Source organism: Pelobates fuscus, chromosome 1 (genome assembly GCF_036172605.1).
Source record: "Pelobates fuscus isolate aPelFus1 chromosome 1, aPelFus1.pri, whole genome shotgun sequence".
NCBI classification, from domain to species: Eukaryota; Metazoa; Chordata; class Amphibia; order Anura; family Pelobatidae; genus Pelobates; species Pelobates fuscus.
In genome coordinates, this window is record NC_086317.1 from 473879570 (window position 1) to 473897464 (window position 17895).

Here is a 17895-nt window from a genome sequence, read left to right on the forward strand (position 1 = left end):
AAGATTAAAAATCACTATATAATAGATGTTCGCCAAAGAAAACATGCATGAATTTTTGCTGAATATTTTCACTGGTGGTATAACTAAAACAAGCTTGGACAATCTGCAGATCTTCTAATTTACTAAAGTGGGAATTAGAGAAATTGAAACCAATGGTGGAACTGACGTAGAGAACGCCTGGTGCAAAAATGTCTTGTCCCCAATCGCAAGGGTGTCCAAAAGGTAGATCCCCATCTATTGTACAATTATGTATTATTATATATAATAAATGGAACATTTGCACCAACGAGAATTGTTATACATAACCCCCATAGTCACAATGTGGCCATTTTTGACTCTGTATTGCTTTTCAGATTTAATCTGCAAATATTTGGTGCTTAGTGAATAACCTTGTGAGAATGCACTTTATTCCTGCTCATTAAACCAGGTACACCTGTGCTTAGGGAGGGGTCCTGACTATAAAGCTAATCACTGATGGTATTGACATTATACAGAGATATCTGGAGACCTTTCCTGATCAATACGACAGAGAACAAGAAGGATTTGTGCTAGGAGTCTAGAGTTTTGAAACTTATTTTCTGATCTCTGTGTGATAATGGATACACCAGGTAAGTGATCCCTGTGTATTGTGGTGTTTGAAGCTCCCTTTGTAGGGCTGTATATAATGAGCATTACTAGGGAGTGTCTCACATTAAAGTGAGTTACTTCTGAAACGTTTTTGTGGCTTCTCAGACACTTAATAATGATATTAAAGGAACACTGCAGTTAACAATCACTACAGATGAATGTAGTTGTTTTGGTGTCCATCTATTGGATAATGGATACACCAGGTAAGTGATCTCTCGTAACTGCGTCTAAGATGCTTCTCCCTATAGCTTACACCCCAACTGTTACTGTCTCCTAGGAGCTTCATATTGTTGCTGTGTCTGAATGTAACTACAATAAACCTGTTTGGAATCAGTTGAGGTAAAACCTATTGCTAAACCCCTTAGTGTCAACTGTTTTTACAAGGGAACCTAAAACTTCACGGAACAGCCCTGCCTTTTCCTGCTGTGTTGGGTTATTTTATTTTTACTTGGTGAGAGCTACCCAATGGAGGGCTGTGTGATGTGTATACAACCTGTTGTCTGGTTGTACTTGGCACCATTGTGAAACCTGGATATTCTGATGGTTGTCTCCTGTAACTGTTAATTATTTCTATAATAATCTCTCCTCCCTGAGATCTCGTTGCTGGTTTGAGGAGGGAACTAACTGGATATCCACTATAATCTACATTACAAAGCTGGTATGTTCCTTCTGAATGTCTAGTTCTTGGTTGACCAGGGTTCAATCTGCCTGGCAAAACCAAGACTGAACTAGCGGAGTTAGAGAATTAAATTAAATCTGCTATCTATTGTGCCTGTTATGCCATCTGGATTTAATTCCATGAGATATCTATAGTGAAGGTTTATTTCCCAGCTAGAGTTGCTGTTCCCAGGACACCAAGTTTAATGTTGCTCTCATGTGGGCTTAGAAACTCAGGATGGGGTGTGCCTGTGATTTTTATGCAGAGGATGGTTAAAATGCTCAGCTCGTGATCAGAATGCCCTAAATGTTAATACTATGGCCAGGTCACTACACTGGCTGTATATACACTGATGCCAGCTGTCCCAATCTGTCCTAACTTCTGGGGTGTTGTCTTACTTTAGTTCCTTGATGTCTCATAGTTGTGGATACCAGGAAATGGTCCCCAGGCAGCACATCCTTTTTTTTTTACAACGGGCACTTGGCCCATGCAAGGAGCGCTTCTTACATGGTCCTTATAGTAAGGGGGCTGCCTCTTCTTTTGTAACTTACTTACTTTCTGGGCATTGCTTGTGATGCAATATCTCTCAAGACTCCACCCACCCATTCTCTATTTTCGTACTTGACTGTTGGGATGTATGAGCAAGTCTACTGGCTCACTTAGTATTTCCCCTTGCTTGTGATAAATTAAACTGCAGCTGAAGCACAATATCCATAAATCTCACAGCTCAAATTATTTGTCTGGATCTTGTAAGCAAAAACCAGACCTCAATGAGGCTGATTGCTATAACAGCAAGAGGCTCCATCAATCACAGGATCAATGCAGCAATTATTGGTATTATTTCTAAAGGTAACTTTCTGTCAGGGTTTCTTTGCTGTTTTAAACAGCAACCCTTTCTGTTTCAGTGATTGAGTTTCAGCTGCAATCACTATGAGCTCCTTCTGCTTGTTGCCACGGTTACTCACCTGTGAGTAGTAATCAACCCTGCTGCTAATCAGTTCTGCCTATTTAAAGCGGCACTGTCATGCTGAACTTACCTTTCCTCAATCTCTTCCTCTCCTCCCCCTCTCTCGGGATCTGTTATTCTTTTCTTCCTGTCTTCTTTAGTTTTCTTTAAAATCATAAGACAAAGTAGGGACTCTTTGTCTTATGGAGGATTCCTCCGCTTGACCAGCTCTGACCAGCGGAGGAGCAAAGTGTGCTTCATTTCCGCTGGTCAGAGCAATTTTCCCATGATCCCTAGCTTTCCTCCCAGTTCCCACAATGCTTCCTGTCAGTATTGCCGAAAGTCCTGTCACTTAGACAGAAAGCCGGCAAAACTGCCGAATTGCATCCTAACAGAATGAGAAGAGTTTCTCCATTGGTGTTAGGATGCAATTCGGTACTTTGTTCGTATCGGAATTTCATTCTAATGAATGAAACTCCGATCCTATTCATTGCTGTGGCTGCATCTTGCAGCCGCTTAGTAGATAGCTCCCTGATACCGTGGGAATTAGGGAGTTATCTACTAAAAGGCTGAAAGACCTAAACTGGTCTTTCAGCCAAATTTACTAACACCAAGTAAAAATGACTTGGTATTAGTAAATAATATGCCCCTACTCGCTATACCGCGAGTAGGGGCATGTCTAGTAAGCAGTGAGCAGCCTGTGGCTGCTCACTGTAAAAAAACAAACAAAAAAAACACCTAATAACCCCCCCCCCCCCCCCCCTGCGCGGGGGTTAAAGATGGGGGGGGACCTACTGTCCTCCCCCCTGGCCCCCACCCCTGCGCTGTGGGTGGGGGCCCTAATAAAACAATAAGGGGGGACGGGACCTACTGTCCTCCCCCCCTGGCCCCCACCCCTGCGCTGTGGGTGGGGGCCCTAATAAAATAATAAGGGGGGGGGACCTACTGTCCTCTCCCCCTGGCCCCCACCCCTGCGCTGTGGGTGGGGGCCCTAGTAAAATAATAAGGGGGGGGACCTACTGTCCTCCCCCCCCTGGCCCCCACCCCTGCGCGGTGGGTGGGGGCCCTAGTAAAATAATAAGGGGGTGGACCTACTGTCCTCCCCCCCCCTGGCCCCCACCCCTGCGCGGTGGGTGGGGGCCCTAGTAAAATAATAGGGGGGGGGGACCTACTGTCCTCCCCCCCTGGCCCCCACCCCTGCGCTGTGGGTGGGGGCCCTAGTAAAATAATAGGGGGGGGGGGACCTACTGTCCTCTCCCCCTGGCCCCCACCCCTGCGCTGTGGGTGGGGGCCCTAGTAAAATAATAAGGGGGGGACCTACTGTCCTCCCCCCCCCCTGGCCCCCACCCCTGAGCGGTGGGTGGGGGCCCTAAATTAACCCCCCCATCAAGGTGACTAGGGGTCCCAAGCCCCTAGTCACCCCCCCCACCCAAAACATTCTATCCCCTACCTACCCCCCTCACCGTAAAAATAGTGAGGGGGGAATAAAATAACTAACCTGTAAAAAAAAAAATTAAACTTACCATTTGACGTCTTCTTTTTTCTAAATTCTTCTTTCTTCAGCCCCCCAAAAAGCCAAATAAAAATCCATCATACCCGTCGCACTTTAAAAAAAACAAAAAAAAAAAAACCGAGCGCAAAAAAAAATTAATCCATGTTCACCCATGGAGGGCACGCCGCGTACTGAGCTCCGCAGGGCGGATCAAGGCTTATATAGCCTTGCCCCGCCCTGCAATTAGGCTTAGAACACACTGATTGGTTGGTTTAAGCCAATCAGAGTGCTCTGTGTCATTTTACACAGCGTGGGAAAATTCAAAAGAACTTTCCCACGCTTGTAAAATGACAGATCACTGTGATTGGATGGTTTTCAAGCCATCCAATCACAGTGCTCTGTGTAATTTTACAAGCGTGGGAAAATTCCAAAGAACTTTCCCAAGCTTGTAAAATTACACAGAGCACTGTGATTGGATGGCTTGAAAACCATCCTATCACAGTGCTCTGTGTCATTTTACAAGCGTGGGAAAGTTCTTTGGAATTTTCCCACGCTTGTAAAATGACACAGAGCACTCTGATTGGCTTAAACCAACCAATCAGTGTGTTCTAAGCCTAATTGCAGGGCGGGGCAAGGCTATATAAGCCTTGACCCGCCCTGCGGAGCTCAGTACGCGGCGTGCCCTCCATGGGTGAACATGGATTAATTTTTTTTTTGCGCTCGTGTTTTTTTTTTTTTTTTTTTTTTTTTTAAAGTGCGACGGGTATGATGGATTTTTATTTGGCCTTTTTGGGGGCTGAAGAGAGAAGAATTTAGAAAAAAGAATACGTCAAATGGTAAGTTTAATTATTTTTTTTACAGGTTAGTTATTTTATTCCCCCCTCACTATTTTTAGGGTGAGGGGGGTAGGTAGGGGTTAGAATGTTTTGGGGTGGGGGGGGGGGGTGACTAGGGGCTTGGGACCCCTAGTCACCTTGATGGGGGGGTTCATTTAGGGCCCCCACCCACCGCTCAGGGGTGGGGGCCAGGGGGGAGGACAGCAGGTCCCCCCCCTATCTTTATTTAGGGCCCCCACCCACCGCGCAGGGGTGGGGGCCAGGGGGGAGGACAGTAGGTCCCCCCCCTATCTTTATTTAGGGCCCCCACCCACCGCGCAGGGGTGGGGGCCAGGGGGGAGGACAGTAGGTCCCCCCCCCTATCTTTATTTAGGGCCCCCACCCAGCGCTCAGGGGTGGGGGCCAGGGGGGAGGACAGTAGTTCCCCCCCCCCCCTTATTATTTTATTAGGGCCCCCACCCACCGCGCAGGGGTGGGGGCCAGGGGGGGGAGGACAGTAGGTCCCCCCCCTTATTGTTTTATTAGGGTCCCCACCCACCGCGCAGGGGTGGGGGCCGGGGGGAGGACAGTAGGTCCCCCCCCTTATTGTTTTATTAGGGCCCCCACCCACCGCGCAGGGGTGGGGGCCGGGGGGGAGGACAGTAGGTCCCCCCCTTATTGTTTTATTAGGGCCCCCACCCACCACGCAGGAGTGGGGGCCGGGGGGGGAGGACAGTAGGTCCCGTCCCCCCTTATTGTTTTATTAGGGCCCCCACCCACCGCGCAGGGGTGGGGGCCGGGGGCAGGACAGTAGGTCCCCCCCCCTTATTATTTTATTAGTGCCCCCACCCACCACGCAGGGGTGGGGGCCAGGACAGTAGGTCCCCCCCCCCCTTATTACCATTTATGTTTTTACAGTGAGCAGCCACAGGCTGCTCACTGTTTAGTGGACATGCCCCTACTCGCGGTATAGCGAGTAGGGGCATTGGGGAGATTTTAATCTCCCTTGTGCTATTATGGGGGTCATATTGACCCCCATAGAGTGAGGGGGGGACCTGGGGGGCTTATGAAGTGGTGGGGAGCACAGCTCCCCACCGCTTCTGTCTTTACATATTACAAGGAGGGAGCTGCACGTCGGTAGCTCCCTCCTTGTAATAAACTGATCGAACAAACGAACACTGATACTCAGTGTTAGTTTGTTCGTCTGATTTTTTTCTATTCATTCATTCGTCTGTCTGATGAATGAATGAATAGATGAAATTCCCGTTCGCATGTCCAGGTGTTTCACTGGGCATGTGCGGGAATCTCAGTCTGTCTAGTGTGGGTAGATGACGTGTCCCACAGGGACTTCACCTACCCACACAAAGATGGCGGCGCCCTGAATAAAGATCGGGGCAGAAGATACAGATTTAAAAATAGGTAATCTGGGGGGCTTAGGGGCATTGGGGGTGACTAGGGGGTCAATTGGATGTAGTGGAGGCGGGAGGGGGGTTAAAAAAAAAACGGGATTCGGCATGACAGTGCCGCTTTAAGCAGCTAAGCCCAGAACCTCCTTGCCCTTGCGTGGTTTCCTGTTCCCCAGAAGTCTCCTTGTTCCTGTGTTTCCTGTTTGCTCCTGGTTCCTGACTCCGGCCTTGTTCCTGACTCCGCTGCTCTCCGTGCTCCTGATCCTGGCTTGTCTGACTACCCGCTCTGGTGACTGACCCCTGCTTGATTCCTGGACTTTGCTTTTGTTATTTGTTATTTATTATTAAAGGTGTGTTTGCATCTACTTCTGTCTCTGTCTGGTTCCTGGTCCCTGACACTTTCCTTTCCATCTAATTCCAGTGTGTGGGGTTGTTATGCATATTACCTTGTATATGTTGTGTAACTTTCTTCTAAAGGATGTTATGGCGCTAGACATGGCAGAGGCAGACTATAACATTGATAAAAGGAATGGAGCATCTTGGTTATGAAGAAAGGTTAAAGGGACACTACAATGATAGGAATATACATCTGTATTCCTGCGCTATACTTTACTTACACTGTAAGGGTTAATAAAGCCTTGCGTTGGACTGGAATTGACCACAGGGTCTGGAAACACTTGTGCACCAGCAAAGTTTCTGCTTGCCTCTCTGTAATCAGCTGTTGGGAATACGCAATGACATCACTACTCAGATGTAGGATCAATAAGTATTCAATGGTTTTTAATGCATAGTACATAATTGTGGCAGAAATGCCTCCTCCACATGTCCCTGGAGGGGCCTGCTGGCTAGCCTCCTGCCCAAAAACTATGGGCCTTGCAAAAACCTTGTTAAAGAACTCTGACATTTCAATTTTCCTATGCTGTTTGGGAACTGAACAGATGCATGAACTATGGAGTTGTTAAGTTCTATATCACCTCTTAACAATTCTAACCGTGGCGTTCTAATTGTTCGTCTGGGTGGCCGCAGTTCGTGTGAACAACCCCACTGAAACTCCCGAACACTGCTGGACTTGCATAATCACCTGCATGTGTTTTTACACCACCAGGAAGGGCTTTTTCAGTGGAATCATTTGTCTGGATGAGAACAAGCTCCATGGTATGACTATTGACTACGTTCGGTAGTTTGTTAGTTTTTCAAACTACAGAACTTGACTGACTGCTACCACTTTATTCCCTGCAAGTGCTGTGCGCATTCAAACCGTTCATAGGAAAGCCTTTCTCAAAGCTTTCCTATGGACGTTCTGCATGCTGGATGTGAATTTCACATCCAGCGTCGCAGATGCGTCTGTCAGGAAGACAGCCACTAGAGGTTGGATTAACAGATGATTAACAGACACTACATCACTTGCTCTTTTACTGTTGATACTCTTGGAGATGTCTTCCCACTGGGAGCTGGATCCAGGTGTTTGGCCCGGGGTGGCAAGGGATGGTGAAAACAAGCTGTGGTGGCTAAGGGGGCTACAGTGGCTGTGGTGCCCTGATGCAAGAGACCATCTTAGATTTAGGAACCCAATTAAGAATTGCAGGTGTTAGTGCTATTTTTCCAAGTGCAGGATGTTTATAGTCAGTGGTGTACACATGACCTATGGGGCCCCGGTGCGAAATTGATCCGTGGGCCCCCCTTGCACGCTTACTCTGCGCAGGCCGGGCCCGCAACACATGGCGGCGGGCACCTGGTTGCAGGGCTGCGACCACGGTATATACACCAGTGCATGCAGATGCGCACACACACTTAAAGGACCACTACAGACACCCAGATCACATCAGCTCAATGAAGTGGTCTGGGTGTCAGGTCCCTCTAGTTTTAACCCTGCAGCTGAAAGCATAGCAGTTTCAGAGAAACTGCTATGTTTCACTGAGGGTTAATCCAGCTTCTAGTGGCTGTCTCACTGACAGCCGCTAGAGGAGCTTCCGCGATTCTAAGACACTGAACGTCCATAGGAAAGCATTGAGTAATGCTTTCCTATGGGCAGTTTGAATGCGTGCGCGGCTCTTGCCGTGCATGCGCATTCGGAGCTGAGCGGCGGAGGGATCCCCAGCACCAAGGGAGTCTGGCGCTGGAGAAAGGCAAGTGCTGAAGACACACTCTCACGAACAGATGCATACACACACACATTTACTGACAGATACACTCACTAACAGACATCAAACAGACTCACTAACACAAACACACTCAGTAACAGACTGTTTAGAAAAAGGCGTTTAACCCTTTCAAAGTCTGAGTATTTTTATTTTTTATTTTTTTATAATCCGGCCTACTGACCATTTGGTCTTTCAAGTTATGTATAAAGTAATAATACACTAGTAGAAAGCAGGACATGAGTCTGACACCCTGTATGTCTAGGGGAATATTCACTAAGCATTGCATAAGTAAATCAATGTTTTCCAACAGCTGTAATTGCCAATATGCAGCACCCCTTTCCCTTTGTTCTGGGTCGGGGCTCTGCTTCCTCCGCCACTTGACAGCAAATGCACTGCGTCAATGCTTTCCTACAAGGAATTCACTGATCCTGGATTTCCTCATGCAGATTTTCAAAATATTCTAAGAAAATAAATTGCAAGGGGGTGCAAATTTGAAGATGACACACTTTTATAGCCCTCATTTCTAACAAATAACTTGCACCCTAGTCTGCTTCACTGGTATGAATATAATTCCTAATGTGACCATTCTCTCCATATAAAGAGGTACTCTTGTACAATCGGCAGAGCTAAAGATTTCAACTCTAAATACAATCTGTGCTTGTGAACAAAACCCAATGTTGTATTCTTATACTGTTGTGAATTGCATCTGATGGTGGCTATAACCTCTTCCTATTGACTTCCAGATACCCTCCTGTTTGCTGTGAAGGATTATGTTGCCAGAGCTGGATTACCACCCAAGAATCTTCTGGATAACTTTGATGCCAGATCTAGCATTGTAGGGAAGCTGAATAATGTCAGTAAGATTGCCTTTAACCCAGAAGGGGTGCTGTTTGCTGTGCGTGGTACAGAGCTCTTCATGGGAGCTATGCCTTCAGATCCAAACCTGGACTTTTTCTCTACTGCTAAGAGAGTGGGCAAAACCGACTGGAATGGGTTTAAATTCTTCTTCTTTGATCCAAATGGCCTTCTGTATGCAGCTACCAAGAAAGGGGAGTTCTACAAGGGTCCAGCACCAAGCAATGAAAACGTGTCCTGGCTTTATGGCCAAGCCACCAAAATTGGAACCAGTGGCTGGAATGAATTTGATGCCCTCTTCTTTGACCCTAAAGGCATCCTGTATGCAGTGACAAGTGACGACAAGCTTGTGATGAGAAGCCCTCCAACCAAACCAGACGATAACTGGCTTGGCTCCAGCACAACAATTGGAAAAGGAGGCTGGCGCATCCTGCCCCATTTCATGGCTTTCACCCTAGAGTGTGGTGTGTGGATTCAAAGAATGGCAACATCTGTAAAGGACCAGCCCTGACCAATGCTGATATCAACTACGTTGAAAAGGCAGAGAAACTGGGCTGGGGTTACAATGTCTACCCCCTCCTTTCCTTCACCATTGATAAACCCATTCAGAGTATTGTGAGCTTTGAATTCCTGCCAGATTCAGGGAAAATTCTATCCCAAGGCACAGAGGTGGTGCAGACCCAGATCTATAACAACAAGAGCAGCACTCCATTAAAGCACACCTTCTCGTAAGTAATGGAAACCTTATTGTGCTGCCTCTTTTAATACTTCTGCTTGTTGGCAATGTTCTGTGGTGTCAGGGAGGTAAATGCCTGCCATATATAGAGTACTTGGATTGCACAGGTGGTGGATAGGAAGTATCTGTAGCCCAAGCCCATGGTAAAAATGCCCGTATAGAGAACGGGGACTATTCCAAGGCCATCTATGAATACAAGGAGTCGATAACCTGTCCTATGGAGACTGGTTGCCCTTCTCCTTCATTGGTGAGCATGAAATGAGGCTCTGGTGTAGCTGGATCTCTACACAGGATGCTCTCCTTTTAATTTCATATCTGAATGGAAAGCAAGTTTTAGTAAGGTTTTCCTTCTGATACAATAAGGCAAATTGTTTAGGGGCTTGTTCTCGGGAGTAACTTGTATCCTTGCCATATACCTGACTAGCCTTAGTGTTTGTGGCTGTGTTTTTTTTATTTTTTTATTTTTTTAATGAAAATTGGTCCTCAGAATAGTTGCCATCCCTATAGCATACCCAACATTCCATAAATTTAGGAATATCCCACAAGTGGGCAATATTGAATCTTGACAAAACAAAGTAGCTGGAGAACTGGGTCAATAGACCTGTGCAATTCATTTAATTGCATCTTGTAAGAGTCCAAATGTACAAAACTGTCAGACCCATTCCTTTTTTTTTAATCTGGACTTTCTTGACTTTCTTTTCAGCATTTTAATGGATTGCTCATTAACTTGGTACTTATGTTGCACTCCCCTTATTACGCCATCTGATCAACTAGGATTAATGGGCACATGAATTCCAGAAGCCAATGGAACATATAATTTTCTTTCTGAATGTTAAGCAACCAAATGAGATTACAGATCAAAATAGTTTAAGGGGATCTTCTTTGTAATTATCAATGCACATCCTTGGCAAACATCTAGTTTACGAACTGCATTTGGGCGCATCTAGCCAGAGCCCTGCTCCAGGTAGTCCAGTCTCTCCCAATATATTAATGTGAAGGGTTTATCTTTCTAGCTTCTCAAAAACATAACTGAGAGCAGCACCTTCAGCCAGGAACATGGGTTCACAGCAGCAGTTGGCGCTGAGATGTCCTTTAAAGCTGGAGTCCCATTCATAGGGGAAACGGAGACCAAGATTTCCATCAATGTGAGCACAACTCATACCTGGAATTTCACCACAACAAACACCACACAGGTAAGCTGGGCTTGTATGAGGGTGAGAAGGGATTCTCTGCATTAGTCTTGGTTTGTTGCTTACAGTAAAGTCACAGCACCCACACAGCTATGAGGGTAATTCTTCAACCAGTTTCCATTTTCTGCTTGTGACTCTCCATGTATGACTTGTATCTGCTTCTAAAGAAACAATCCAACTGATTATCGATATCCTGACTTGGTAGATGTGGGGCCTGTTACTGCCACTCCAATAACAAGGCAGATGGCTATGTTATAACATATATAGCTTAATAGTTCTGGCCCAGGTCAGTGTACCCTCTTGCCCAACCTACTCTCTAAAAACACTACTTCTTTACTCTGAACTAGTTAATTTGTAGTCTGCTGCAATGTTGTTTTTTTCCTAGTTGGATATTCTAAGCATTAAAACAATGAGCTTAATGAAGCTATTTTGATGTGCAGATCATGCCCCTGCAGTTTCACTGCTTAATTCTCTGCCATTTAGGAGTTATATTCTTATTTTTTTTTTTTGCTTCGATCACCTCTGGCTGTGAAAGATACTTGCTATCTGGTCTCCTCCTGTTCTCTTAACTGATCTATATTCACATGAGGATATTAACTGAGCAGGAGATGACTTTTAGATTAAACAGACTGTGCAATAAAGGAACCTGTGATATCCAAGCTTATTTTTCAGGAAGTGTTTTGGAAGTCTGTGCTGATCACATGCAGGGAGGTGTGACAAAGGCTGCCCAAACAAGGTGATTGAACTCCTAAATGGCAGAATTGAGCAGTAAGACTGCAGGGGAATGGTCTATGCCCCAAAACTGCTTCATTAAGCTACAGTTGTGGTGTTTATAGTGTCCCTTTATTGTAGCCAGGGGCAAGAAAATTTCAATAAGAACCACACCAGAAAAACCTGTGTGCCTTTCTAATCGGTCACTTAACATTATTGTACTGGAGAGCAGTCCAGCTGAAAAGGGTAAAAATTTTCCAGTTTCCAGTTTTCCCCATTCCTTCAGCTTCTAACCTTCTGACTTCTTCTACAGGCAACCTTCTCATCCAGCTCCGATGTGGAGGTACCAGGTGGACATTCAATACGTATGGTGGCATCTGTGACCAAGGGAGAAATGGATGTACCATTCCGTGCCAAGATCCGCACCTTGTTTGGATATGAGACCACCATCCAGGGAATGTGGAAAGGGATCACTCACTATAACCTGATGGTCACCCAGGAAGACTACAAACCATGAGGTGGAGGGATCCTGTGCAATCCGCTGAGTGAAATGTGTCCTGTGGATAAATGTTGTACAGAATGCCTCTCATGGTTTAACTGGACTTGTATAAGCTACAGGCATCTCATTCTGTCTTGGTGTAAAAATAAACAATGTTGTAAAATACTTAGTTCTGCTGCATATAATTCTGTGGGTCACAGGTGCCTGTTCCTGTGGGCTTCATTATTAACTCGATGGAATTCCTGATTTCCACAAGGCACTAATGAATGCACATATCTTGTCCTCAAGAAATATGGAGGTCCAGGAGTACAGCTCACTGCACTTATACCAATTGTGCAATTAAAGCCCATTGGTTTTACTCCAGATCATGAGATTATTCTCACTGCCTTACTTCCAGTGTGTAGTCCTATAAATGATACCCAAAGGTAGAACAAATACAGTGACTTTGTCTAATTGGGTTTATTAGCAATAAATACCACGTGCCAGTACTTGGCAATAGTCTTGGTATTCATATCCTGTAACCGTAGTACAAGACCATATGAAGTCTTTAGAATATCACTCCAGTTCAATGCAACTGGAAATAAAGTCACAGTAGCATAGTATTGCAGGAATGTGGAACTGCACTCAATCCCAAATGAAATGTATCCAGGTGCATAGTATTGTGAGATTTAGAACTTGACTTTTTATGCAATCATAGTTCACCAGTTTTGGTGACTACACATTCTAATCAAACACATTCTAGATAAGTGAAGGTATCAGTTATAAAAGGGAAGGATGGAAATAAAAGTGCAACAAGGAAATTTGTCCCCCAACTGGGTATTGTAGTGGTGTAGATCATGATGTAAACTGGGTGAGCGATCCATTAAGGCAACATCATCCACTGGTTGTTGCTTAGATGGCTGACTATGGGCATTGGGAGCAAAATCAAGTTGACGCAATCTCAAGAGTAGACCTTACCACACTGAGTAGTCCTAAATATACACCTGTAATTCACCTGATCGTCAAAGCAGGTCTTTGTGATTGGTCGGCAGAAGGTATAAGGGGCCCAGGCGCTCTATATGAGCAAACTTCGCTCCAGAGCTTGTGGGGAGTAAAGGGAGAGGAGGTAAACTTGGCCCATTCACCCAGGTCAAAGGGAACCCCGTTTGGTTCAAAAGCCGGGGTTGGCCAATGCCAGGTCCCTTATATTTTATTTTACACCGTCTCTCTTTCAATATAGAAGCCAGGGGTGCCATGTATCCAGATAGGCTTGTTTCTTGCAGTCTCTCTGCATCCATTGTGGTAGGGCAACATTACGTAGGAAAGTTATGAGCTGTGCGCAACTTTGTCTATTCATTGGTAGTATTGAGGGTCTTGAACAGTGGGGATTTGAGTGATCAATCAGTATTGAGAAGTCAAAGGTATGGATTTTTTTTTAGTGTTTTGGATCCCTGTCCTGACTGTATGCTAGGGGAAATGGGCGTGACTGGTCAGACTGTCTCCACTCCCCGTAACTCCGGCTGCTGTTGGGGAGCAGGACCAGTCACCTCTACCATTCCGGTAAGGTCTATTAAATCCCCAGCCTCCATGACCCACTGCTGCAGAGTTGTACAGTTGCTTGTACTCCTTTTCCAGCCCCTACTCAAGGAGGGCTAGGAAGAACAGATCGGCTTGTCGCTGAGCAAGATCCAGGATGTCTCACCTAAGTGCCTGGATGTCCCAGTATCGGAGCAAGGCAGTACTTCCAAACTCAGTCTGCCCCTAAAAGTCTTCCCACAATAGGCCGGGGGCCATAATAGTCCTCACCCGATGGTGGGTCATCGGCTAGCCGTAGGTACTGCTGGACCCCATACCACTGTAAAGCCCGGTAGCCATCATCTACCTCCAATTCTCTCCAGACCAGGCTCTCTATTTGAATCACCCATTCTTCCATGGGCTGTTTTCCCAAGAACATACTCCGCAGATCCAATTGATCCCGATGTCGCTGTTCAGGGGTTGGGAGGTATTCTCTCCAGAGAACCTGCATCTTCTCCATGACCTCTCCCCAGAGTTGCTTCCGGACCGTAACATCCAGGTCAATACTTACCAAGACAGGGCTATCATACTGGACCAATGCATCCCCACAAATTACATAGCCCCTGGGGGACCAACATATCCAAATTTCACCCAGATCGGTTCAGGGGTTCTTAAAAAAACATGGAAGTCATAATTTACCAACCACACACGAGGCTCCTGCCCAAAACAGTTCCATGAATTCAGTGTGTGTGGTTGGTCAATTCACAAAAACGTAAAAAATGAATAAGTCCTGAATGGATCCCCCTGGCTCATAGGAGCAATTGCTCCCCTTGTCCGAATGAACATAACTATCGAATGGCACTCTCCTGGCTGTTCGGCAACTAAAGGAAGAAGGCTTGTGGTGGTTCGTGAGGTCGAGTGTCCGATTTAAGTTCCAGACACTCAACGACCAAGTCCCTCTGCCTCCTTTTTGGCGAGCAAGATGGCCGCCGTTTTCTGTTCCACGTGGCATAAAGCTAACGAACAGCAGCCGTACCGAATTTCGGAAGTGCCAAAGTGCTTTGGACTTCTGAAAAGTGGCAAAACGGCCAGGGGTTGGGTTAGGGTATGGTTAGGTTAGGAGTAGGGTTAGGATTAGGGTTGGGAGTAGGGTTAGGGTTAAGAGTAGGGTTAACCTTAACCATAACACTAACCCTACTCCTAAGCCTAACACAACCCTAACCGAACCCTAATCCTAACCCTACTCTTAACCCCAACCCTACTCCTAAAATCCTAACCCTACTCCTAACCCAACCCTACTCCTTACCCAACTCCAACCCTACTCCTAACCGTACACTTACCCTAAGTCCTGAAGTGCCGAATTGCAGAAGTGCCGAACCGAACCGAAGTGCTGAATTGTCGAAGTCCCGAATTTCGGAAGTGCTGACCTGAACTGACGAAGGGCCGAATTTCGGAATGCCGAACTGAACCAATTTTTTTGCCCATGCACATTCCTATTAAACAACATAAAAATAGACACTAGGAAGACTGGAGGTATTAGGGGATTTAAAAATATACTAGCGGAACATAACATTAAAACCTTCAATTAAATTATGAAGGAATTCAACATATCCCCCAAAGACACTTTTAACTATCTGCAAATTAATGGCTTTTTAGAATATCTCCTTCTAAATCAGGGGGTGAAAATTTCAATCCTCCAACATCTACTCGAATTAAAGAACTATATGATCCTGGATGGAGCTTTACAAGGCAAAAGTTTTTGGCCTTTGTTGACCAATGACACACACTTGAATGGTGTTCTTAATACATACATGAGTATTTCAGCGCATAGTGGTAGGAATTTATGCAAATTTACCTCCTCACTTATGTTGTAATTTCAAAAATGTGGGATAAACACTCTGTATTATTAAGAAAAGAATCAAAGAACATGTCCCCTATTTCTAGACATCTGAAGGCATACCATGCAGGAGATTCAAAAGGGCTATGGTTTTGTGGGCTGGAACTTGTCAAAGAAGGCCAGAGATATGGAGACTTTGGCAGATTCTTGATACAAGATACAACGGGTGTGCCTATGGATTTACATATTAAAGACTCCTTATCCAAGGGGTGTAAATGAAGGCTTTTAATTTTCCCCATTTGTTTAGCCTAGTTATAATCATAAGTACTCTGGTCTATAGATCACTAATTTGCTTTTTTGGTGTTTTGACACTATTTCACTTTAATTTCCCTTTAATACCTGGGCTCTTTAAAGGGACACTCCAGGCACCCAGACCACTTCTGCCCATTGGAGTGGTCTGGGTGCCAACTCCCACTACCCTTAACCCTGCAAGTGTAATTATTGCAGTTTTCATAAACTGCAATATTTACCTTGCAGGGTTAACTCCTCCTCTAGTGCCTGTCTAGCGTCGCTAGCGTCGCATTTTCAATGCTTTCCTATGGTGAGGGCTAATGCGCGTGCGCGGCATTGCGGCGCATGCGCATTAGGTCTCCCCCGCCGGATGATGTCGGCGGGGGAGGAGCGTGGGCGGACCCTGACCTAGCGCAGAGGGACAGCGGCGCTGGATACAGGTAAATCACTGAAGGGGTTTTAACCCCTTCAGCAACTTGGGATGGGGGGTGGGAGGGAGAGGGGACCTGCAGTGCCAGGAAAACGGTTTGTTTTCCTGGCACTGGAGAGTCCCTTTAAGATTGGACTTTAGTTTGGCCAGTGTTAAAATGCTTTAAACTTGAATACAATTGTATGTATTGGTTCCGCATGATCATATGAAACATTTCTATTCTATTTTATATATGAAGGGCTTTCTGTGCCTTTGAGAATGTTGAGCGTAATCTTCTTAGTCTGGCAATGACTGCCAGATGCCACAATGCCTATTGGACCAAGTGACGTCACATAGGGTCTCTGGTCACCGTTGATGTGTGAGTGGTGCTTGCCAAAATTACGTTGCGGCCAGAGATTGGCCAAGTTACGTCACAGAGGAGCGGATTGCTGCCTATTTAAACACGGCTGTACCAAGATGCTGGCTTAGCTCCTGACAAAGGCACAAGTGAGCACCGAAACAGTGCTTTGAGTTTCAGTTTGGCATATTTTTAATATTATAAGTTGATGTCCTTATAGGGCATAACATGTATAGTTGAGAAGGGTGGTGAGAGTTTATGCTGCATGCTGGGGACTGCGTAGAAGAAGCGAGGGAATAGCAGGCAAAATGTTGTAGATTTCTAATAAGGAGTTAAGTTTGTAGTTATTCTTTCCCTAAATCTGATATCCTGCTAATATAACCCATATTACTATCCCAGATTAGAGCTTGTCACATCTGCTTAGTGGTTGATCATTTATATCCTATAATAATACTCATTTGACCCCCGGTAGTTTGGAAAGTGAATTAATTGCTTTATGTTTGATTCTCTTATATCTTATCCAGTTCATGAAGTTTCATTCAATGCTAGATAACTTCTTTTGAAATCAAGGTCTCATAAGGCTTTATGTATGATCTTTGAATATTATGATCCAGTTTATCTTTATTGGTTACTTTCTATAGAATCTGATAACACAACCTCTTTAGGCAGAGATATCCACAGCTTTATTGTTCTAACTGTAAAGAACCCTTTCCTCTGCTGTAAGCAAAATGACTTCAAGTCTCACTGGGTGACCTGGTCTGTTGTATGTTCCTGCTATGGAATAGGTTAGAAAAAAACCTTGTTTACGTTATGGAGCGGGCTGAGAGTAACCCGGCTGTTTACCTCAGCTAATACATACCCCCAGTAACTGGATGACACACAGTCCTGGGGGTACAACAACAACTTTATTGGCCACACTTGGCTTTATATTTCCCCCCCCTGCAGGGGGTGGATTGCACACAACGACAATGTCCCCACCCAGGGGTCGCATAACGGAACCGGAACCCCAGTCCCTTTGTCCCCTGCTCCTGCCACTCAGTACCCCCTCCCATGGGCCTGTGCATGTGACAGGAACTCTAGTCCCTCCGGTGACCAGGGGTCTTCATCCCATAAGCCTCTGTACCTGGGAATCCCAGCGCGTGAAAGCTTCCTGCCTCTGACTCCCAGCCACAGAAAGCCCGCCAACGTCCCTACATGAATGCTCCCCCTGGCTGCCGCTCATCTATCAGAACGGTGGCCACCCAGGGAAGCACTCATTAATTATGTCCCTTGCAGTTTCACACTCATATTGCAAGTTGCAAACATTCTAATTGATTGGTGTGAACATTCCAAGGGGCACTGGTATGAGCTCTCCTGAAAGGGGAGAAGGTAAAACACACAGATTCACGAATACATGGGGGAAATAGAGGCAATCACATAAAGACAATTCA

General features: G+C 45.6%; 1 protein-coding gene across 1 annotated transcript; it reads left to right on the forward strand.

The window, feature by feature from the left end:
• The first annotated feature begins 576 nt into the window (after positions 1-576).
• LOC134599846 (tachylectin-2-like) lies at positions 577-9668 on the forward strand. Its single transcript, XM_063444983.1, has 2 exons — positions 577-608; positions 8829-9668. The coding sequence occupies exons 1-2, from the start codon at positions 596-598 to the stop codon at positions 9449-9451; spliced, it is 636 nt and encodes a 211-aa protein (XP_063301053.1). The 5' UTR covers positions 577-595; the 3' UTR covers positions 9452-9668.
• Positions 9669-17895: the final 8227 nt, after the last annotated feature.